Consider the following 25,220-nt stretch of genomic DNA (forward strand, 5'->3'; position numbering starts at 1 on the left):
CCAATAAGACTGGCACTGCAGAAACCAAGCCTCAACTTTCCTAATAATGAATATTTGCTGATATTCAACCGGCTCACTGTCCATTCAGTGCAGGCAGATGAACAGCACCGTGTCTTCACTGTAAAAAATGTCTGTAGATTTTAAGGTTAAAAACTGCTAAAACATGACAATGAGACCGTAAAATGATAAATGAGTTAATTCAGTTTCAGTAACAATTAAACACCGTAAAATGTATATATCAGCCAAAACAGTATTGTATAGTGTGTAGCAAAAATATACAGTAATATATATATATATATGGCATTTATTTTTTGTAAAAAATACTTTTTTTACTGTTAAATGTACTAAACACCATATCTCTAACAGAAATATGCTGTAATAGTTCATGGTAAAATCTTTAATTTATGCAGCATTTATAAAGTATTTTCTTGTCAATTATATGGCAGAACAGTGTTTCTTTTGATGGAAAAACATTTTATTTATACAGTAAAAAATGGAATAAAATGGCAATCTTAAATGGGAAATCAACAGTGCCAATATCTTTTTACCGTAATATTAAAAAAAGTTGCACCGTATTTATTATGGTAAAGTTCTGGCAAACACAGCGGCTGTTTTTTACCGTAAAAACAACAGTTTTTTTTTTTTTTTTTTTTTTTTTTTTACAGTGTTCCTCAATGCTGCCTTAAATCTGCAGGGATATTTCTGCATGAACTGCCTTGCTGCAGAGCTGGGTGAAAATCTTAAAAAGACAGGATTTGGGTAATATTTCTTCAAATATAATTTAAAGTAGATTAATTCTGCATTTGGCCTCATTTTTCATTCAGTAGGTCTGTTTCAATGTTCAAATAACATGTCCTGTAACTATATTCTAGCATCTACCCAAAAATCTGCTGTTGATGTTCTTTGTCTTTCCTAAAATCAAAACTGATTAGACATTAAACCAGTATAATTCAGAAACCAAACACATTATTTACATTTGAAATAGTTTTAGAAGAATTAAATGAGTTGCTGTTTCCATCGTGTTGCATGACAGGAACTCTGAGTTTGTTTTTTCCGGTCCAGCAGAGAGTCAGTGACCCTCGATTATTATTGAACCACATCGCTGCAGTTGAGCTCTAAATATTGAGTCAGTGCTTTTTATTTGGGCCCTCTACAGTCCACTCAGTGTTTGATTGAACAGGTTCAAGCTGTCAGACTAAAGTACGCTCGATGAACCTTTTATTTCTATTGTGACGTTTAAGGCAGAGCTTTATAAAAGCTGTTAACTCCGGCTTGTTGTAGGAATAATTATTGTGACCTCGACACTGAAACAGCTTTAAAGCCGCTCACTTTTTAATGCTAAGCTTCCAGTTTATTTTTTCACTGATTTCCTCTGCTCTTATTGAGTGGTTTCTGTTTACAGCTGAACTCTGAGACGCACAAACTGTTATGTTTTGGCTGCTGTTATTCAATTGGAGGAGGAGTGTGAAAGTTTTTATTTTGACTTTGCAGCTTCAGATGAACGTACAAGGAACACACCCATCTGGTAGTACACACACACACACACACACACACACACACACACACACACACGATGATAGAGAGGGCTGAGAGGATTATGTTGTGCTGAGTGATGTTTGTGTTCAGGAATGTGTGTGTTCTAGGTGGAAATAATGTGGGTCTGTGTGTGTGTGAACATCACAAAGGCCCCTTTGTGACCAGGTACCCCTCCACACACACACACACACACCCTCCACCTTGAACACTGCAGATAGTGAGACGAATCTTCATCTCTCCATCATTCCTGTTCTAACCTGTGAAAAGACACAAAACCTGACCGGGTACAAAATACTACAATACTACTCTGACTACTACCAGACTACTACAAATCCTGCTTATTTTTGTTATTTATTAATTTTAGCTTTTTAATAACTAACTGAACTCCCAGATGAGATGAAACAAACACTAAATACATTTGAAGTTAAATCATCATCTATTCGACCACTTTGTCCAAATCAAAAGTCTGCTATGTTCCTGTTTGAATTTCTTCTGAAAATCACACTTTTTTTTTTTTGCAACTGTGTGAAATGTTTAAAAAGGAGACATGTAAAAGTGGTAAAACAGGATGATACCGATCTACAAACTTGGCAGAACCTGCTGATCATATCTTCATCTTTAGTACTGAAGGATTTTTTCTACTGATCACTTCTCAAACTACACTTCAAAGTCTATTATGACTCTTTCTTTTATCCATTTTTGATCTACTGAGGTTTTATACTTGTAGTCATCGCAATGTCAAGTCAATGAGCCCAGTGGGAACTTGTAGTCGGCACCAATGGGAGAGTTAATGTGGGAGTAAACCTGGAACTTCCTTTGGCGTATGCGCATCTGAGTAGGGTCCTTTATCCAGTTCTTATAATACATGATCGCTCAGAAAGTTGGAATAATTCTGTCATCATACACATTCCTCTGTGAATTGTGGTTTATTTTTTAATGTGATAAGTTTGGTAGATTGATTAATAAAGTTTTGAGAAGATACACACTTTATCTGCCAAGAATAAATCACATTGTCACAATCATTTCTATGGAAAAGAGGTAAAAAATATTTTATTCTAGCTTCATGGGCCACCGTGTACATTCATGAAACAGATTTGTTTCATTCAAAATGAACGTAAAGTTCTTTAAAGGTGCTTTTTAGGTATTTAGTTTGGTTTCTTCCACAGAGCAGCAATGTAAGCGGTCCAAATACATTTTAAAAAAGATTTGCAGAGGGACATGTACGAAGGTGGAGGGCTGGAAATCTACTCGCTCTATTATTTCTTATTGGTTGTAATGCTGGTGGTGGAACATTTGAACATGGAAATAAACAAAGCAACACCCTGAGTACCTTTGATTATACTGTTTGTAATCTGCTCTGGTGTTCACCAAACACATTTGTACAGAAATATTCACAACGAGCAGTGATAATTCTGCAATAACAAGTCCAAGTCCGTCCTCTCGCTTATGCATCTGTCGCTCTGTAATCATCTCACAGGACGCCTGCAATCTGCTGTGTTTTGGTTCATTTCCTTAGACTGGGTCGCATTGTGTTGACAGTGAATCGAACCGCACTAGGGTTGGATTTTAAACAGACGGAGATCCTCCCACATGTGGTCTGGGACCGGTTGTTTTCGTTTGAACCAGAAAAAGATTGGCGCGTTCACAAGAGACCAAAAAGAACGGGTTTGGGTTGTGAAAGCGCCCTTAAATCCTTGGAAAGTTCTGGCACTCAAACACCAAAACTGCTGCTACACTGTAAAAAGTGTATGTAGTTTTCACGGTGAAAAACTGCTAAACCATGACAGTAAAAGACAGCTTAAGTCGGCCAAAACAGTATTTTTATACATTTTTATTTTTAAAATACACTATTCCACTGAAAGATACACTGGCACCGTGTTTGTAGCAAAAATATACTGTAATATATATATACAAGCATTTATTTTTTGTAAAAATACTTTTTCTCACTGTTAAATGTACTAAACACCATATCTCTAACAGAAATATACTCTAATATTGAATGGTAAAATCTTTAATTCATGCCACATTTGTAAAGTATTTTCTTGTTAATTATTTAATTTTTTTGGGGTAAAATATGGAATAAAATGGCAATCTTAAACATGAAATCAACAGTGCCAATATCTTTTTAACGTAATATTAAAAAAAGTTCTACCACATTTATTACGGTAAAGTTCTGGCAACCGCAGTTGCCGTTTTTTTTTACCGTAAAAACAACAGTTTTTTTGTTTTACAGTGTATAAGAAGCCTCCAATGTGTCTGAAATGCTTGAACATGAATCTGGACTAACACTATGAAACCTGCTCATTCTGTCTTCACTTCACCTACATGTCCTCTCCTCTCCATACAGCAGAGCAGGTGCTTGAATAAAGACTAAAACCTGTCCTGTTTCTGTGAGATGAAAAGATGTTTCCAGCTGCAGTATCATGTGAGTACACAGAGCCAGTATTTGTGCAGCGTCCTCTCAGCTGTGTCTCCCTGATGACAGACACTGTCCCTGCTCGACCACATTTTAAGCCCGCTGAAGTGAAATTACTGTAATTTTCTGGGGGAAAGAAAAAACTGCTAGCTGCCCGACTAATGGCTGCTCCATTACAGTTTGTTTTCTTTTTTTTCATGTGACAGCGAGCCGGACCGCAGAGAAACAGGAAGTCCTCCGTCTGTCAAACTGCAGGAACACGTGTTGATTTAAAAACACCTGTTTTTAATCATTTAATGTGCTGCAACCGAAGCGGAGTGAAATGATTATTATTATGAGTGTTTAGTGGGAACATTAGCAGGTCCAGTTTCTGTCATTTTACAGGATTATTTATAATTTCATCCAGTCGCCGTGGATAAAAGTGACGTTTTAGGAAAGGCTGATAGTTATTGTGGTTTCTGGAAGGGTATTTTTCATTTTTCGCCCCATACCTCCAGGAGAAAATATCATTTTTAGGCTATAGACCAGTGGTTCTTAATCTTTTTGGCAACCGAAGATTGATTTTTCCTTCTCAGGTTGTGTCATCTGAGGGATTTGTTGCAGCCTGTGGAGGTTAAAGTATCCAGTATATCACAAAAACAGCAAATTCAGAAAAATAAAGAAGAAAGGAATATTTATCTTGTGATGCCTCAGATCTTTGACCCGAAATCCAGTTTGGGAACCACTCCTACAGACTGAGCACTTTATTGTGCATTCAAGATGTTAATTAAATGATTAACCTTTTAATAAGGTGGAACAAAACGCTCATTTAATAGGGTTCATTGCTACGTTTCCAGGATCCTTTGTTCTTGAAATGAACTAACACTTTAAGAGCTTTGTCTGGGCTATCTCTGCAGTTCAAACTGCAGAGAAATGAAAGGAAAAGGATGATTTAAATGCAGTGTGAATGGTAAAAATTCAGTCAGGTATCAAAGTCTGAAAGAAATCTATCTTGCACACAATTTTAGGGCATAGGCTTCAAGAAACATACATTCCTGACAGCATAAAACCCTTTAAAAGGTCTCATTAATGTGTCATATTAAGAGTGCATTAAGCTGAGGAACATAGATATACACTCCCATTTATTTCCTCTGTTTATTCAGCCTTGTGCTGCCGCAGCCGTCACGTTGTTGTAAAGATATTCAGTTCAGACTGGAGCAGAGTTGGAGGGGTTTTGTTTCAGCCACAAGCGAACAAAGTAATACAATCCAGGAAGTAACAGATGAGTTTGAAGGCTAATCAGATGGCAAAAATGTAATTACTATGAATATCTTTCAGTTCTGGAAAGTTAACCGTGTTCATGTTACAAGGAAAATGTTTCTGATTGCCGGAAGTTCCTGCTTTGAGCAAAGTGTTCAGTGTACTTTAAAGTGAGATGCTTACCCCTATCTATTCCCGCTGTCCTCCTGTTTAAATACTTTCTTCTAAATCTCTTGTAAATTTTGTACTTTTCTTTTGACGTGTTTGCCTACATTCCCCTCCAATAAAGTGGGTGGAAGCATCAAAATCTAGCTGTTCAATCTAGCAACAAAGAAATAATTTAATCGAACTTCACCCACCAAGAAAAGCAGGCAGAAATATATTATTGTTTCATATTATATCTATTATATGTGTCTGTAGAGAGTTGTCTAATTATTTTTTGAACATACTTTTTCATTATGAGCGTGTTATTTTTGGATAGTTATCTGATTGTGACTGTTATCAGGTCCTATTTTTTAAACCATTAATGTGACAAAAATGTTTAATGTGCATTTATTTCTTGCAACAAATAAGAAAGTTAGTTAGTCACATGATTATATAGTCTTTGGTGTGTTTTTTTCTTTACTAGACATAATGTAAAATTTTGGTGTTTTGGAAATTATAAGGCTAAGTATATTTAATTTGAATAATTTAAGTGATATATGTGCACATGTGCTAATCACAGTGGTAGGCAAAATTCCCCTTACTGCTACAATTGACACGGATCTGGACTGTTGAACATTGTCCCTGCATATTTTCATGGACGTGAACGTTTATGGTCGGTTATGCAAAGATACAAAAATTGCAGGATACAGAAGGAACAAGCACTTTATCTGAAGCATACTGCTGCCCTTATTTCGCAGCCAATCTATCGTTAGCCTGCGAGTCTTTCTCTGCAGCCTGGTTGCAAACTTGTGGAGCAAAAACACTCTGATAGTGTGCAGCCGTGCGGGTTGTGTGCAACAGATTATGAATCAAACAACAGAGGGGGAAAACAAGGCAGATTTGGATGAAGTGGTGGTTGCGAAAAACAGGCTGCAGCCTCCTTCAGACAGCTGATAGGCTCCATGATATGAGAGGCAGGCATAGTGATACGCAACAAAGTAGATCCGAGACAGAAAGAGGTCAGACTGGAGGTTTTTTTTTTTCATCCATTCAGAAATCTGAAAATCGGGACTTTTATCACTTTATGTGTCGATAATAACGAGGCTGCAAAAACACTTTGACCTTTCTCTGATTGTTTACATGGAAATATGTATCTCAGGCTTTTGCTATCCATGAAATCATAGTGAGTGTGTGGGAGAGAGGAACAAACACTCACAGCTCAGAGCTTATATAAACTGAATGACAGGCAACGCCACACACACACACACACACACACACACACACACACACACACACACACACACACACACACTTCATTCCAAAGGCAGAGCTTTTCATAGAAGGAGGGATTGTGTTGGATTGGACGGAGGGTAAGGGGGGGAGGAGGTTGGGTTGGTCAGTACTATGAGTCAGCACACACACACACACACACTCACACAGGTCGTTGTGTTACCATGGAGACAGCCGAGTTGGTCAGCGTAAAAGCAAAGGGAGGACGCTGGTGGACTGTTAATGCCGGCTCCGGGTGATGAGGGGGGGATGTGACCTCATTAACCTCTGACCTCTTCACTCTTTGCTGCTAATAACTGTTTCTGAGTGATATTTGACCCTTGACCCCGGCAGGTTCAGCACCTGCTCGGTGATCTTTGGTCCCTTTTTGTATTTGTGTGTGTGTGTGTGCGGCAGGTTCAAAGTCCAAAGTGAGGGAGGCTGCTGTGAACTTAAAGTGACAGACAACATGTTTCAGGTGTTCATGTGGTTACGAAGAGAAAATGTATAATTTTAAGCCTTAAGGCATTTTAAATAAAGTCAAACTGGAATTTGAAATATATTTTTATATATATATTTATATTATATATATTTTTGATGGAAAGGGAGAGTTTGGATTAATAGAAGTGTCCACAGTCAGTGTAATTTCTGCTAGACGTTTAAGAGGAAGACGTTATCTACGTTCCCTTCAAAACAACCAGACTCCAATGACCAAAACAGTCATTTTACCCCACAGAACATGGGGATTTCTGGTCTACTGCTGCTTTGATCAGTTAGTGTGTCTGTGTAATTGTGTGACTTTGGTGTTGTCATGGGTTAGTTTGGATTCACCAAAGTCCCACAATAACACAAACAAACAAACCAATCAAGACAGCAGTAGACCAGAAACGTTCTGCCAGGTAAAATTACAGTTTGGTCAATGGAGTCTGGTGGCTTTGAAGAGAGCGTAGATAACAGCTTCCATGTAGACTTAAACAGCTGTCTGACAGAAAGTTAAAGCAGTAAAAATATTAAATAAATAAAGAATACACTTGAACTAATACTGATTTTTTTAGATGGCTAATACCTCGTACAACCGTTCTTCAAATAGTCCCAAATATCCCTTTAACAATATTAGAAGAACCAGTTTTGAACCAGCAACAAACTGTTCAATCAGCAGATAGAAAACTTCACTGCAGAATATATATATAGGAATGCTAGGAATGCTAATCCCTAAAAAACTGCAACATAACATCCATTTATTGTCAATTTTGAGTTAAAATTTCCTAAAATTAAATGTGATTTTTAAAGTTACTTATCTGTACAACTGTTTTTGTGCCTGTTGCTGTGACTGAGTGGGACCAATAGTTTATCTGATGTTAACCATCAACAGATGCATATGAAACACCCACTGCATAAAGTAACCCATTATATAATCATTTAATTTTTATTTTTAAATTGTTTGCACTCGAAGAACCATTTGCATCCCTCTCTTTATTAAGCCAAAATCTGACCTCTGTAGAAATGGTTGTACATCATAACTATTTTTGATGTCGCTGTATGTCTGTATCTTCCTGTGCAAAAGACTTATCATCAAATTCATTGTATGCTTTGACTTTAATTGTGATGAGAATTATTTTCATTTCAACTAAGGTATAATATAATTTTCTTCTGGATTAAAATGTCTAAAAATGATTAGAACTATGTTATAAATTGTTGAGTCTTGTTAAATTATACCAAATCTTTCCAAATACAGAGAAAGCTGTAATTTTAAACAAGGTAATGGTCGGTTTCACTTGGTTTCCCGTCAATGGCGTCATATCCCCTTTACTTATGCGTCAGCACTGAGGTTATCTAACATTAGCTGTCATTAATTGGCTTTCCATCCTGTTTTAAACCACATTTTTACAACCAACGTGTTAAATCTTGGTAGTTTTTATTGCTTTATTTGAACCAGATGAAGGATTTTAGTCATCAGACATCTGGATCTTAAGCTTCCAGAGAAACAAGCTGAGCGAACGTTGGTGGCAGCTTGGCTCCCAGTCCCTCCAAGATGTCCTGTGTGCACCAAACAGCATCAGAAAAACACTGATTTTAAAGTCAAACTGTTTTTTTTCCAGTTTTTTTACCCGTTTTAATCAGCGGGTATATTTGTTTTGGAGAGGAGGAGACCTCTGCGGAATTCTGCTCCCGATAAAAACCTCCTGAACATCCATACTGTGTGTTTAAAATATATACTATTGGCTGTAAACATACATGTTCTCTCCATGTGTGATGGATGGGAATGAAAATGGAATACTGTACCTCCACATGCGGCGTTCCCAGTTCCTGTTTGTAACCCCGCCCACTTTGACCACCCAGTGAATGCACAGAGAGCGCCACTTCTTTTAACATTTAAGCAACATGTTTATTGAAATAAAATCTGCTTTTAGCTGTAAAAAACAAAACAAAATGAAAACACTGTACATGTTTTTCCCCAGAGAAGAAGCAGAAGAGTACATGAGTTTGCAGGTGTGTGTGTGTGACGGGGTCAATATGGGGCCGTGTGGCTTTAAGTCTGAAGTGTGACGCCTGCCAGCTCAAGTGTTAACAGGCTAAATATTAACCCAGCAGGAGCGCTAGCAAGCTGCAAACTCCAGCAGGACGTCTGCTACAGCGACCACACAAGGAAACACAGTCTGCTTCATAGAAATACGATGGTTATGACAGTGAGTATGCAGGTGTGTGTGTGTGTGTGAGTCTTTGGTACAGGTGAACAAGTCTTTAGTTAGCAGGGAGAACAATGAAATGCCCTTGTTAAGCACACACACACACACGTGACCAACACACAATAATGTTGCAACAGCAAATGAAAAAGTACAAAACAAAACATTTGACATGTCGTTCACATATAATATGTACAGTGTGAACATACCATAATGCGATTGTCTCCACGGGTTTCACAGTGCATGTGACATTTTTAGTCCATCACAGAATAGCCGATGTGGCGTGAAAGCTCGTCACCATCACGCGCTTAATGGCCCCCATCTCCTCCCTCCCACCCCCCCTTTTTGTACATTAAATAGAATAGAGCAAGGCACTCTGGGAAACAGAAGGCGAAAGCGGGCGCCTGGAAAATTACCTGCCATTAATCTGTGCAAACAATTGACTTTTAAACCCCGCTGATTGGGAACACGGCAAAATTAAAAGTCATATTTCAGCTGACCTGACAGGAGGTGCGGAGGTTAAGAAATGGTTGTATTTAGTCTTAGTGTACCTTTTCCTTCATAGTGTAGTGGCTTTTTTTTTTTACAACCCCTCCCTCCCTCCTTCGTTTTTTTTTATTCCCTTTCTTCCTTTCTTTGCTGCTTGGCTCCCTGACCGAGCTGAAATTACCTTAAATTGGTCTGAACTGGATGGAAACACTCTAAAGTGCTGCTCAGACAGTCTAGTTCCTGGCCAAAGAAAAGCCGAGAAACAATAAAAAAATGGGTACCAACAAAGAAAAAAAAGAAAAAAAACTTAGGAATTCACAGTCACTCTTCTTTGTCACACTTCAACAAGCTGATCCGGCCATAAAGAGTAGCTTTAAAACCTCGAGTCAGCTCTCCAGAAGGAAAGAGAAAAGAAAAACACATTCAGACTTAATGAGGATGTCAGCGTGAAGCTTTCAATGGCCGCATAAAGAACTCCAGATTCAAAACACTTGTGAATAATAAAAAAAACTCATAACCTCCTTCATTTAACCCAAAGTGAAAAGGTGAAACTGAAAACAAATTAAACAAATGGAAAAAACACATAGAAGGATGAGGATAGACCCATATGGAATTCCCGATATCAACATCTTCATATAACCCAATATATGCCCTTGTTATTCATACATTTTGTCTTTTATTTGCTTGACTCATAATGCTTGAAATTATCTTGTGCTCTTAATTAAATACTGTAAGAATTGGAAAATTTTAACGGGAGATTGTTGAACATGAACAAAATAAAAATCAACACAAACATTCGGTATAGAAAACAACCCTCCAATAGTTCTGGATCATCAGAGTTCATTTTGGGGGTTGTGGTCACCAAATATCAACGGATAAATATTGGTTAACCCATATCTGGTCTATCCCTTATGTAATCTTCCATGGTTGTGAATATTGTGTTGTCCAAACAAAACAATAAACTGAACAGAAACAGAAATGGTGAACACAAGAAAAACCAAAAACAAATGGAAAACAGCCATTTGGAAGTGGGTGCTGTGCAGGGGAATCAGTGCAGCTTTGATGGAAGAATTGTCCCAGCGTGACTACCACACCCGGTTGGTCCAATAGATGTCCCTGTGGTATGCCGTGTTTGCGTAGTCTCCTACCTGTTTGCTGCTGTATTTGGGCGGGTTGGCCTTGTAGCTGTAATCCGAATATTGGTCGGAGCCTGTGGAGTTGTTGTCTCCCGTTCCCACAAAGGTGTTGGTGGCGGGGAGGTCCTGAACGGCCTGGTGCTTCTTGGAGGCAGAGGGCGACTGTGGCTGCAGCTGGATGGAGGGGAGCGGGGAGTTGGAGCGGTAGTGGCGGCCCAAATCGGGGCTTCCTGGTGGGTAGTTAAGGGGCAGGTGGATTCTGGGACTGTCATTGACGTTGTCGTTGATGAGGTTGAACTTGAGGCCTTTCTGCAGGCTGGCCTCCTCGTCCTCCTCCAGCGGCTTGGCCGGTTTGGGAGCTTTCCCTTTTTTGGTCTTTTTCCCTTTCCCATTTTTGGGGCCCTGCTTTGGAGCGTACAGGTCTTTACTCTCCTTCTTACCGGCCTGGTAGCCACTCTTGGTGTCCTTCTGCAGCCTGTGTCTGATGACCACCACGGCTACGATGACCAGAATCACACCGGCAATACCTGCAAGGCTGCCGTACAGGATATTGCTGCGCTGAGCGAGGGCGTAGTTGGGATCTCCGGCGATGTCCCTGTCCAGAGGGGTGTAGAGGCTGTGTCCGACCAGCGCCTCAATGAGGGAGACGTTGGCCTTTGTGTCATTGACAAAAACGTGGACTAGGGCGGTGGTGTGTCGGGGAGGTTTGCCTTTATCGCTGACCCTCACCACCAGGCGGTGCAGTCCGTTATGCTTGCCGGCGAATTCCTGCACTAGCGTGATCTCCCCGCTTGTTGGAGAGATGTGGAACAGGCCATACGGGTTGCCTCCTGTGATGGTGTAGACCAGTTCAGCATTGAGTCCAGAATCAATGTCCTCAGCTTCTACGACCTCCACACTGGTGTCCGGTGGGGTGACAGGTGACATGTACTTGTAGGAGTAGTTAGCCGGCTTGGTGACATAGGGGGCGTTATCATTCTCGTCCAGGACATTGATGGTCACACCCACATAGGAGGACCGAGGTGGCTCACCAGCATCCACAGCCTTCAGGCGGAAGGTGTAGGTGCTTTCCTTCTCGCGGTCAAACGAGATACTGGACAAGATGGTTCCTGTGCCGTTCTGGATGACAAACTTGCCATTGTCGGGTTCCACAAACAGCCTCACTTGGGCGTTCTCACCCTTATCTGCATCTGTCACAGTCACCACACCAACAGGATTTAGTGGAGGCATGTTCTCGATGACAGAGAAGCTGTAGCCGCTCAGCATGAACTTGGGGTCATTGTCGTTGCGGTCCATAACGTTAATGACCACCGTTGCAGTGCCAGTTTTGCTTGGAACACCCTTGTCCGCTGCTGCCACACGGAACTCATACCGCTCCGTCTCTTCCCGATCCAGCAGGTTCTTCACACGGATCTCTCCGGTGTCGGGTTCAATTTCAAAGAGCCTGGTGGCCGGGAGCTCAATGATGCTGTAGACCAGCTCTGCGTTGATGCCGCTGTCTGCATCTGACGCCATCACATCCACCACCCTGTCACCTGGCATATTGTCCTCCGCAAAGTCTATCTCAAGCAATGCAGGGGAAAAATTTGGCGTGTTATCGTTCATGTCTGTAACCTGGACTTTGAGGGAGTTGGTGCTGGACAGGGCTGGGTTTCCAGAATCCACGGCGACAATTTCAATCCTGTAATCCTTCACACGCTCATAATCCAGCAGGGTGGTCGTCTGCAGGAAGTATTTCCTCTTCCGATCATTGGCTGACTCGCTGGCAGGTCGCAGCTGAAAAGGGACGTCACCGGCAACCACACACGTCACCACCGCATTTTCCCCTTCGTCACGATCCGACACCTGGACCAAAGCCACCGGCGTGCCAATGGGCATGTCCTCAGAGATGTTGGCCACGCCGTTCTGATGCGTCACCAAGCCGATACCACGGATCTCGATGGCCGGTGCGTTGTCGTTCTGGTCCCCGACATTGATGGTCACCAGGACCTTGGAGCTCTTGGAGTTTGGTCCACGATCTTTAGCAACCACGAAGAACTTGAGGAAGCTCTCCTCCTCGCGGTCCACCAGGCCTTTGACGTAGATGATGCCTGTCAGGCGGTCAATGCGTAGAAGCCTCTGAACTGCCTCTGATGCCTGATGGAGGCTGTAGTCGATCTCTTTGTTGGTACCAGTGTCCGCGTCGTTGGCTCTGACCTGCAAGGACAAAAGAAAAGCTTTAACTTTTCATCTCAAAAATACTATCTGAAAAGAAACACACATTACCATTTTTATGATTATGCAAATTTAAGAACACCAGGTCAAATCTTTCAAGGCTGTTAGGGAAGTTGCATAAATAAACCGGTCAAAATAAGACAATTCATTTGACATCTTGCCTTTTAAACGCATGGTTTGTTCAGTTTTGATGACAATCAGTTAATCTCCTGTATGAAACACCTTTAACTTCACAATAAAAGTCTCGAGGGTTGTATTGTTTTGACTTGCTTTCATGTATCTTAGGCAGATTGACCACACATATTTTGATTTTAGCCCACTTGACTAATTTCTGTCAATTTTTAGTTTTATCTTTGAGAGGTAACTGGCAGCCTGTTTTCCCATTATAACCTCAGTTACATTTCAATGATTAGTTAGATCATCTGACTTACAAAGAGTCACAACCATTACTAATGCAACACTACAAAGCCCTTTGTGTTTTCCTGAGGGGGGAGGAGTTTTTTCTGCTGTGTGTGAAACATAATAGACGATCAAAGCTGAGTGCACACACCCACACAACAACATTTAACGGCCGTGCAGTGGATCATTGGCATCTAATGGGCAGATGAGTGAATGTTAATGTTGCTCTCATTATCAGAAAAGCCCTGGCTCCTCGGGGCCCATTAGGACACGGGAGAGGACGGACCGGCATCGGACACGATCTGGCTTCATATGCCCAAACCCAAAGTAAATGGAGGTAATTAGTCAATTAGGATGTACTATCAGTCAGCAGAATATCACTTAGGATGTACTCATTAGTATGTCTTTCTATCTACACATCTAATACTTTTTAATTGCATTCATTCAATGCCACGGCTGCTGTTAAGAAATGTAGGTCGCTGTGTGTAGTTTTAAATGAACTAGTTGTTGAACAGCTGATTTAAATGTCCCAGGTGCTGCTGGTTCAGCGTTTTTCTAAAGGCTTCACCTGGGACTTACAGTAATGTAATTAGGGTTTTTAAATTTAAAGGCCATTATTCCCTTTTAAAGCAGAAATGGATCTGGGCCAAGCCTGCACTCAGCAAAAATAATCTCCTAAAAAATTTAAAGTGCTAAAAATATTGGTTTCTTACAAAACAAGAAAAAGAAATCTGCCAGTTGGGATTATTTAAGCCCCTTTAAACAGACAATAAAACTCATGTCATTTGGGAAACGGACACAGGAATCTATTTCAAATTCTGCTGATGTTTTAAAGGAATAGTTTGACATTTTGGGAAATACACTCATTCACTTTCTTGCAAAGACTTGCAGGAGAAGATTTATACCTCTCTCATGTCTATTAGTGGGCTTTAAAGGTGCTGGTAGGCCAATTTTGTTACCTCTAGACAGAGCCATGCCAGTTGTTTCTTCCTGTTGCCATTGTTTATGCAAAGCAGAGCTGAGCAACTATTGTCTGTCACAACTATTTACTATACACACATGAGTGTTTAGCAATAGTCTCCTCAAACATTAAGCAAGAAAGAAAGCACTAAGTGTAACTCAAAGGTCAAATAGTTCCATATTTATCCTAATGTCAAGCTGAAATTTTGCACAAAACATCTGGAATATTTCCATTTGATGGGATGCTACAGCCATAAAAACATGGAGTCAGTGGTTTTAACATTTCACTGAGTGTAAACAGCATAAAGCTTTCATGAAGAACCTGTTGCAGAATACATGAGGTTGTGGGATGTGAAAAAAACAACATTTAATCGAACATTTAAGGAGGAAATCAGGGTTTAAAAGGTTAAAGCAGCCTACAGAATCTCTGAGAGTTTCTTTTTAACACAGACTCTGATTCATTCTGCCACATAATAAATATCTGGTTTCCTGCTCACCCAGGATCACACACTGTGACAGACCGTCACCGGCACCCGGGGGTGACCGTGGAAGTCACTGATCCAAGTCGCAGAGGTTAAGGTTAAAGAAAGCATGAAAGTGAAATTATAATTTCTCCCGCCCATTGATTTCCTTTCCTCCGGTGTGGCTTTAAGCAGCAGACATCACCAAACAGCGGTGAATTATTGACAGCTTCTGAGAATTGTGTATTGAACAGTTGAGCTGCTGTGATGAGGCCAGAGCTGAGTTGGCTGCTCTCCAAGGCCGCTCTGTCCAGGCAAACGGCAAATATAAACACGGTTTATCTCACAGTTAACAATTAACCAGCGAGACCGACTGCTTTCTTAAATGAGCAGACCAGATTCCCTGCACGTTTTTGCAACAGTAAACCTCTCATTTCTCCCGAATATTTTTCAAATTAAGCCGTCAGTTTTGAGACAAGTTACCTTCCCTCAAGGAGGCTGTAAGATTCAGTTTATTCCTGAAAAAATCATCCAGCAGAGACCTCAAACTCACTACAGAAAGATAATCCATCACAGTTTATATTCTGTCTAGTTTATAGTTCACTAAAACACACGCAATTACATGGAGGCTCAGTGCTTCAGCCGGACTCTTTTTAACTGATTAAGCAGCTGAGAGTCAGGGAAATATTTAATGCTTTTTATCATCTTCTTTTGGATGGTATTCATTAGGGAAAATGACTCCGTCAATATTTTCAATTATTCTTTTGTCTCTAACAAGCTTTGGATCTGAAGAGATCCTTCATCTGAAAAGGGGCAATAATACTAGAGGAACAATGTGACAAATCTACAATCATCTAATTAATCAATCAAAGAAATCTTATGATTATAAGTCAGCTAAAGACCCAGAAAACCACAAATTTGGTTGATGGGTTCCTGCATGAGAACACAAATCTATCACATTGAAAGCCGTTTTGGACAATTTACATGACAGATTTCTGTGTTTTTCTTACTGGTCTGAAGTGGGTGGTGCTAATGTGATGTCACATTATGCAGTGCACCAATCAGGTGCAAGAGCCAGATTTGAATCAAAATATGACAGTTGTGCTCTCTAACAAATCTGATCAAATTACACCCACAAGGCAGATAAACTGAGCTCTTAATGAAGTTTACATAATTCATTTATACCCACAGCAATCAATGCATAATGATATATTTTTTATTTTACTAGCTGTTAGGTTGTAGTGACTTTAATTATATGCTTTAACCATGATTATTTAATGAATTTTTCAAGGACTATATTTGAATTCAAGCATATTGCTAACTTTGGAAACATACTGGTTCAAAATAAGTATTTTCCAACTGTTTGTAGGAATCCTGAAAATGTATTTTTTTAAATAAAACATTTGGATGCAACATACACTTACTAGTTAATTTCATTGAGTTTTAACTTTGATCATGACTGTGATATTTTAAAATCTTTCTTGACTCTGTCTGTATAGGAAGACCATGAGATGAGGTTGAAAGCTCTGGAGAAAGCTACATTTTACCAATACTGAAATACTAGTGACTAAATGGGCAAAAACAGTTAAGATGCGCTGTCAACTAGACAAGATCTTTAATACTCATTAATTTTTCTTGTGATTAATATTTAAACATTAAAGGGGGCTTTAAGAAGACATGTTGATGTTTATTTAGGTATTTTACTGATTAAGACAACCATGAGATGGGGTTGCATGTGGCTCTTCAGGCTGTCTGCAGTGGCTCCCTGTGGCTGTGACAAAATAATTATACAAAATGAATTACTGTTTTCTTTACATTTTTATTGTTATATGTTTATTTTTATTGATCATTGGCGTCAGCCCATTGGAATATGTATTCAAATACCATTAAAAAGTCAACTAAAATGTGCATCACAGCTTTCAAAACTTATGAAAGTCTCCAGTCCGGCGCCTTTACTTCTAAATTTTGTCAACTTCAAGTCTAGTTTTGACTTTTTCTAGCTAGGCGAGCTTACGATTCCTGAGATATTTCTTACGAAATCATATTCATAAATGCTTATTATGGCCTATTAGTAATATTGCAGACCCCTGGGCTAGTAAGTGGACCTTGATTTAAGCTTTTTTTTTCGGTCAAATAAAGTCAAGAACGTTCTTGTTCATTTCATATTCAATGTTTTGAATATTTATTCATTAAAAAGGGGGCTGTAGTAAGACCTGATGATGTTCATTGCTCACTTACAGTAATAAAAATCCCACTTGGAAGGAATGAAGTGAAATGTAATAGGTTAAAATATGTAAAAGGAAGCAGCATGCTCCTTTAAGAAGTGTGTCAAAAAGCAGGGATATACATGTCTGTGCCACCATTGGACGATTTAAGCAGGTCAGGGTCGTCAGTCAGTGCTGTCCCGCTGCCTCTAAAGCATCACTCCTCAAATGCACGTTAAGTGAAATGAATTCTGCGGCTCTCTGAAATGCAATGAGCCACATCCAGAGCAATAATACCAATAAGCCCCGTGGATAATCTCATGACTGACTCAGATTAAGTCATGCACGGCTCGCTGGAAGGCTGGCTGGTCGCGTCGCAGTCAGGGAGCGAAGAGGAGGAGGATGATACAGTGAGGTGGGCTTGTTCACCGAGCCAAGCCGAACCTTCCCGCTCGGCGCAGCTCCGGCTGACAACATGTACCGCCGCCCCCGGTGGACGAGGCTCAAAGGTGAAGTTGAATCAGTGGTTAATATGTGACTACACGCGGCGATCCCACGCCCTGCTTCACCTCCAACGCACCATCTGTCTGTACGGATAATTGAGCAGCATATTATGTGCAGTCAGTGCGCCGTGTTGTCCTGCAGCTCTCAGTGTTATCACCAACAGGGCCAAAAGGTTCCACTGTAATGTTTGGTGGACGAGAAAAACTCTGGAGCAGCAGCAGCACTCAGACATGACGAGGGCCAGACTCCCACTGAAGGAAAGAGTCAGATTTATGTGGAATTTTTGCTCAGGATTTGTCCTGACCTTTTATCTACATATGAAACAGAAGTCTTACAGGTGAACATTTACCACTTGAACCCAGAAGTTCCCTTCAAGCTGTCTCAAATTGCTTTATACACCAGTCCCCTGAAAGAAAAGTATATTTGTTTTCATCCTGGGTTTTTTGTTTAGGCCATCACTCCTGTCACTTTAATGATATTTTGTTTGTCTTGCAATGAAGTCTCACATCACAAGTCCAGTTTAATTGAATTATCTGAACCACTGATCTGGAATAGAACAAGTAACAAAACTTTTAACACCCTTGTTTTTTAATTCCCAAGTCGGCGCTTCAGATTAGAGCTGCAACCAGAGGTTATTTTTTATCACTGAATAATCTACAGATTGATTTCCTGTTCTATAAATCTACCATTTAAGTCTGCAAAATACTTCAGAAGGCCCATCAGGAGGTGCCGGGCCATGGTGATGTTTTCCAATGTCTTCAAATGCCTTGTCAAAGTACTCAATAGAAAATGAAAAATAAAGAGTAACTTCTGACATTTAAGAAGCTGGAACCAGAGGATGTTTGACATTTGGGCTTGATAAATGACTCTATCCTTTAGTTTGTTGTGATACGTTGGCTGTTAACACCACGTAGAGTCTTGATTTTATGATCTTTTTATGATTTTTTTTAATGATTTTATGTGTATACATGCAAATTTTAGTTTGTGCTATTTCAACTTATGGTCTTTTATTGTTTTATTGGCTACTTATCTTATTTATTTTGCTTTTATTGTGTGATCTATTTCTTGTGGTTTTGTGCAGCACTTTACAAACCCTGTGTTTGCCATAAACCTGCTATATAAATGAAGTGGATTGGATTGAATTTGATACGTTTTCTGTCAATCAATTTATCAAAGAATGTGTTGTTTTAGTCGTATTTCAAATTACAAGAATAATACAAAAAGGTTAAAAAAAAGGTTAAACTGGAGTGGACAAAATCGTAGGAATTAAAGTTTGGTTTAAGCTTTCTGGCTGTTTTTTTATCCGCTGATGTAAGTTTTTGTCCTCAGATGTGATAATCTGTGGTCATAACAGGTCAAATATGTTTTCAATGAATTTCTAGAAAGCCCTGTATGTCAGTGTGTATGTGTGTGTGTGTGTGTGTGTGTGTGTGTGTGTGTGTTTACTGACCTGCAGTACAGAGTGTCCCTGCGGGCTGTTCTCCGGCAGTTCAGCCTCGTAGTGACTCCTCTCAAACTTCGGGGCGTTGTCGTTCTGGTCGGTGACGGTGACCCGCAGCAGAGCGCTGCTCGCCCTCGCAGGGTTGCCGCCATCAACCACCCGGATGTTCAGGTCGTACGATTCCTTCTTCTCCCGATCCAGGTTTCCCATAACCACCAGCTGAGGCAGCTTCTCGTCCGTGTCCACGGCGACCTGCAGGCTGAAGAGCTGTTCGGCGTCGGGCACGGTGGTCAGCGAGTACTCGGCCACTCCGTTGCTACCAGAGTCCCTGTCGGTTGCCATGGGGATGGAGAAGAGGGCGCCGATGTGCGTGTTTTCAGGGATGGACAGGGAGAGGATGGGCGAGGAGAACTGCGGCGTGTTGTCGTTGATGTCCAGCACCTCGATGCGGCCTTCGATCAGCCGCGGCCCCGAGCCGATTCCTTTCACCATGTCGGTGATCGACACCTCGAACTCCAGGAAGCATTTGTCGCCATCAAACAGGTTGCGGCAGTCCCTCAGCTTCTCGCGGTCGATGGGGATCTCGGTGGTGTAGATGTCGCCCGTCTTGCCGTCAACGCGTAGATACGGAGAGCCGACCTCCAGCTTGTAGAGGTGGCCGGTGTCGGGCAGGCCCTGGTCCGCCGCCAAGCTTCCAATCAGCGTGTTTGGCGGCTGCTCCTCGGGAACTCGATACAGGATGTCGGTGGGTGCGGCGCTGCAGGAGAACGCCAGGACGACCGCCAGGAACAGCAGAACCTCCCACCTCAGCATCGCCATGTCTCCGCCCAACAGCACCCCTCTGAAAGAGACGAAAAGGGACAAGAGGAAACAGATTAGCGCTGGGAACCGGTCACTCATCCTCCAAACGCCACACAGACACAAACTAACAGAAAGTGGACTCTACAGAGCTGCTCCTGCCGCAGATTTATGTCAGCGCCGACCAGGAATAGATTGTCGAATTTGTCTCCTTGGGCCACTAAATGTGTCCCAAACAGTTATTTGCGGGACCAGAGGGTGACGGGGTTTCAGGCCCGGTCTCACGGCCGGCGACAGTGTGCAGAGAGCAGCCGAGCAGCACAGAGTGATGACTTCCTCCTGCTGCCACTCGGCCGCTCTGACAGGAAGACAAACCTAACGCCGCTGCAGGCGACACTCGACCAAAAATACTGACGAGAGGCAGCGAGAAGGAACGGGACACCTGCGAGTCTCAGAGACTTTATAAAAGCTTTTTATGCTGATCAGAACAGAAAGAATGACGTTTAAGACGCACAGCAGCGACACAATGTGTTCATGTTTTAGCTTTTAGTGTCACACAGGTGGTCGGCAACACTTCCTGAGGTCAACTGAAAAACTACCACGTCATTATAAAACAACAGAGGGGAGAAAATACTGCATGATGCACAAATGGCTGTCAGCTTTTATGATCAGGCAGTCTTGACATTTGGCCACCGAACGCTGTTGAACGTGGACAGAATTAATTTATTTTACTTTTTGTATCTAGAATTTAAAAGTCTTTAGGTCATTGTATCCTCCTCTAACATGGGGTATTATTGTATTATTCACCTTTTGGCCCTGTAGTAAATTATTAGATTGCAATTTTTAGAATACTTTTAAATACTGTTAAATGGTACCTTTGTCAAAATCTAGCTTAAGAAACAATGTGTTTATATGCATGTGCTAGTAGTTTTTCTGTTGGGGCTGAGAGAATAATAATATGTAATGCAGAGTTTGGTTTATAGTTTGCATTTTCACTGCAAATAATCCATGTATAAATGCAGATTTCTACTTGTGGAAATGGCCAAAAGATAAAAATATATGACCGGTTCATATGCATGAACAAGTTGATGTATGCAGACATACTGTGCAGTACAGAATTACATACAATCTGACCTTTAATATGTATTTAGAGGTGATGAGATATATCCAGAGTGCCCAGTGGGCAGCATTAATAGGAGGGCAGTAGTAGTCATTGTGAGTAAATCAGGCCAAGACTGACTCATCACATTAATGTCTGTGTGGCTGCAATATAGTCAAGGAGAACTGGTTAGTACAATGCGTCAGAAATCAAACTGGTTCATCCTCATAGCTACAATCATTCAACAAAAAACATTTAACCATGAGAATATAGCAGCCCTTTAGGTGTCCCAGCAGAGGATCAGTATGTATATGATTATTTTTTCCAACAATTAAGATCTTGAATAATAGATAGCATCATTTCAGACATCTGAAGTCTTCAACGCGTCCTAGTTGTCTGTTAAAGTCAGATTAAAGTCTTTATAAGAGCTTTAAAATGTCAGATTGAGTGAACAATAACAGCAGGCCAATGTAATAAACACAACCTCAGACATAAAACACAATATCTGACCTTTTCTTTAAGTCTGAACGACGCCAGCAAATCACATTCTGATGATGCCTCCATGATCAAGGCTGAATGTTTTACTCACAAACTGACTTTTCACCTGAAGCCTGGTATCCATAATGTTATTTTTGAGCCAGATATAAACTCTTTCTTCCTCTTTTCTTTTCTCAGTCTCCACATTTTTTCTCTTTTGCTTGGCAGTAATTCATCTCAGACACACACACACACACACACACACACACACACACACACACACGCACACACTCTGTATTTCGTGCTGTAGGAGTTGCTCGGCTGCAGGTCGACGAGGTTAATCTGGAGGGTGTTTTTTTTTCTCCTCACGTCCTTGATTTGGAGAGTCACACACACACACACACACACACACACACACACTTTCTAACATGGACTAGCATGCTGAGCAGGAATCAGGAAGTCTTGGTGTCATCCTCCTCCTCAAACCACTGCAACACTCATGCACAGAGTTAACTGAGTGCTACTGAACAGCATGTGTGTCCATATGTGTGTGTGTGTGTGTGTGTGTGTGTGTGTGTGGGAGTAAAGGCTTGTATTTTCTGAGCCTGTTAAGTCTCCTACAGTGTGAGAGGAGAAGTCAGGCCTTGTACACATTCATTCAGTGACATGAAGTGAATCAACAGTCTGAACTCTTGTTCAGCAGCTTCACAAAACCAATATAATACACTTATTTTAACCCCGAATGACCCTTCACACCTCCTCTGTCTGTCTGCACACAGATAAAAGTGTGTATCATCATTATGTGAGGCTACAGAGACTTTATAAAACCTTTCTTTCATTTAACAAAAGAAAGGTTAATTGTCGTGGACGGAGAAACACCCGTACATGACCTTTGAAAAAATGAAATAGTCTTAAAATCTGCAACCTTTTGCATTAACTCAGGAAAGGTGTAATGAAAGGAAAAAGTAAACAAGACTATGAAAGACGTGTCTGGTCAGCTTTTGGTACTCAGACTGAAGGTCAGAATCAAGCTCTACTGCTGAAAATTCAGATCATTCTCTCTATTTTATTCTCCACCACAAAGTTCATGAACATGTCTCATAAACTGTACATTAGGTTAGTTTGAATAGCTCTTTTAGCAATTCCATCATCTTTTGAATTGATTTTATTATGCTTAAGTGCATGGTTTTATTTTCAAGATATGCGCATCTGATGTCTTGTTATCTGTATGTTTGATTTGATGGGAGTGCTGCAAATTTATGGAAGAGCAAATTGAACTTTGATTATCTCTTCTAGAGTGTATTTAACATGATTATTTTGAAAATGATATCGAAAAACCCTGGCCAACTGAGGCAGATGCTATCCTGGCTTTCTGCAATTTCACAGGTTCATACTGGTGCAGCCACCATGAATAAAACAGAAACAGTTCTTTACACTATGTGGCCAAATGCACAGTGCCAAAGCAGCTCCATTTAGATCTGATTTTGTTGTTTGTTGCTTAGAGTCCTGAACCTAATGCTGACTGCAAGCCATGTATGGGTGTCCACATACTTTTGGCCATTAGGTGTTTCACTGATCCATGATTCAACTTCTAACTGGAGAGAGAGAGAGAAAAAAGAGATGTTTTAAGAGTAAAAGGCTCACTTTTTAGTTAAGGAAAGCAAAATTTAAGATGTTTTGTATAACACATGGTCAATTTCCTTATTAATTATTCTAGTGATTGTTTTTTTTTACTTTTAATTGATTTATCTTTTAGTCCATAAATTGTAACATGTTCCATTTACGGAGATTTGAAACAGAAAAAAGCAGAAATTCTCACAACCAACAGGCTGAAAGCAGTAAATGTTTGACAGTGTTGTTGCTTTTGTCCAGTTGTTCGTCTGAAGTGTCGGCTGCTCGGCTCCCCGCAGTGACACAAACACACCTAATTACCCCGCATGAATGTGAATGAGTGTGTGTGTGAGTGTATGAGCGTGGGGGGGTTTGTAAGTGTGAATGTGCATGTGAATGCATGTGTGTGTGTGTGTTGAAGTGTAACAGTATGTGTGTGTTTCTTTCTCACATTTTTCTGCAGGACTGCCAAATACCCACAAACCACCGACCTCTGACCTCTAACCCTGCGGCATTTCACACGTCACCGTGGCAACAGAGATGGCACAACAGTGTTTACTGGAGGACGTCCAGTCTGCTAATGTCCCGCTGAACACAACAGTCTGTCGGCTCGAAACAGAGCCATCCAGTCTGGGTCGCAAATACACTCGTGTGACGATGTGATGTTGACAAATATATCATTCTTTTTACATAAATTATGATTGATCTTATTTTTTTTTATAGTTTTAGTCACTTTCAAACTAATTATATAACTTGTTTTTAAGTTACATACATGTAATGTATTCTTAAACATAATATTATACATATTTCCACTATTATGACTGTAAACTCAAACTAAGTGCTATTTCTCAGATTTTCCAGTTATAGTTTTTTTCCACTTCTAGTTTATATTTGTTGAAAAAATGCCACCAAATGGACTATGTTTGTACTTCTTTTTTGTCTTTCTTTTTCTGTTTTTATCCTGATGTATAGTTTGGTTAACAGTGCCACTTAAACCTGCCAGCAAATGCTAGAAAAGGGGACAAGAGGACAAAGGAAAACTAATTGTGGATTTAGCTTAATATATCTTAATTTTTAACACAATAACATGCAGTTTTTGTTTTTTCTTTCTGTATTCAATCAAATATCAATATAGAAGTATATGTAATCTTGTGAGTGAAATAGTCAAACTTTATCTGCATACAATACACACTGCAGTGACACAAATCTGGTCTCTCTAAAGTCTCTGTGTTTTAAAGGCTACACCATCACATCAAATGGAAATATTCTGCATCCCTTGTGTATACATTGATAAACTCTTCCCTGAATATTCAGACTGTGGGATCTCATCTACAATATGAAATAAAGTCGTTTTAGTTTTATTAATGTTTGGCAGCACAGCTTGACGGAGTAGATCACTGTTTGCTATGGGAATAAAAACATGCAGGAGTTTATGAAAATGTGGATTTTAGGTTGAGAAGCTAATCTATGTATACACTTGTATATTAATATTTGTCTGATATATTTAAAATAAAAAAGATTTTGTATAAAGGTGGTTTTTGTTTGAAATGTTTACATACTAGTGCAGATTCAGTTCCGCATAAAACCAGCAGCAGCAGCAGATGGATGTCAGTATTATCTAAATCTAGGTTGTTACAATTATATCTTTTTTGTTGAAAACTAGTTTGAAAAATGTTTTTCATTCAGCAGAAGAAGCCAAATGCTAAATGTTGCCCAAATACAAGCAGCCAAACACTAACTTTGCTTAAAATTGGCAACTTTTGATTAAAATCTGGTACTGTCCGATGATAGAAAAGCTAAAAATGAATGAATCTGATCAGATTAGATGTGACGCCAACTTTCTGTTGCTGATAGTTTGGCTTACAGACACATTTCCCCTCCAAATAAATTATATAGAGTTTCAAGAGCCTCATCAAGTATCTAATTAAAGATCATATTTTCTGTAAAAATAAAATAGGAGCCCTTGCAAAAAAAATCCACAACACAATCATCCGAGACTCACATGGAATCCGACACCCACTTCCCTCGTTCGCTCACAGCTGTCATGTGAAATGTAAAAGATTTGTCCCGTAATGTAAACTGTAACATGTGGACTCACAGTAGAAAGCTCTAGGGGTCGTGAGGACTTTGGGACCGGGT

The 25,220-nt window shown here is 40.3% G+C and overlaps 1 protein-coding gene across 2 annotated transcripts in view; it reads right to left on the reverse strand.

Moving 5' to 3' along the window:
- Positions 1-25,220, reverse strand: part of LOC131981598 (protocadherin-1-like) — a 252,684-nt gene that overhangs the window by 216,262 nt on the left and 11,202 nt on the right. For both annotated transcript variants that reach the window (XM_059345977.1, XM_059345976.1), the window contains 2 exons: positions 19,106-19,937; positions 10,926-13,109 (listed from right to left, as the gene is read on the reverse strand). In XM_059345977.1, coding sequence (XP_059201960.1) covers positions 10,926-13,109; positions 19,106-19,915 — 2,994 coding nt within the window. In that variant the 5' untranslated portion in view covers positions 19,916-19,937. The remainder of the gene's footprint in view (positions 1-10,925; positions 13,110-19,105; positions 19,938-25,220) is intronic.

This window comes from Centropristis striata, chromosome 12 (genome assembly GCF_030273125.1).
Source record: "Centropristis striata isolate RG_2023a ecotype Rhode Island chromosome 12, C.striata_1.0, whole genome shotgun sequence".
NCBI classification, from domain to species: Eukaryota; Metazoa; Chordata; class Actinopteri; order Perciformes; family Serranidae; genus Centropristis; species Centropristis striata.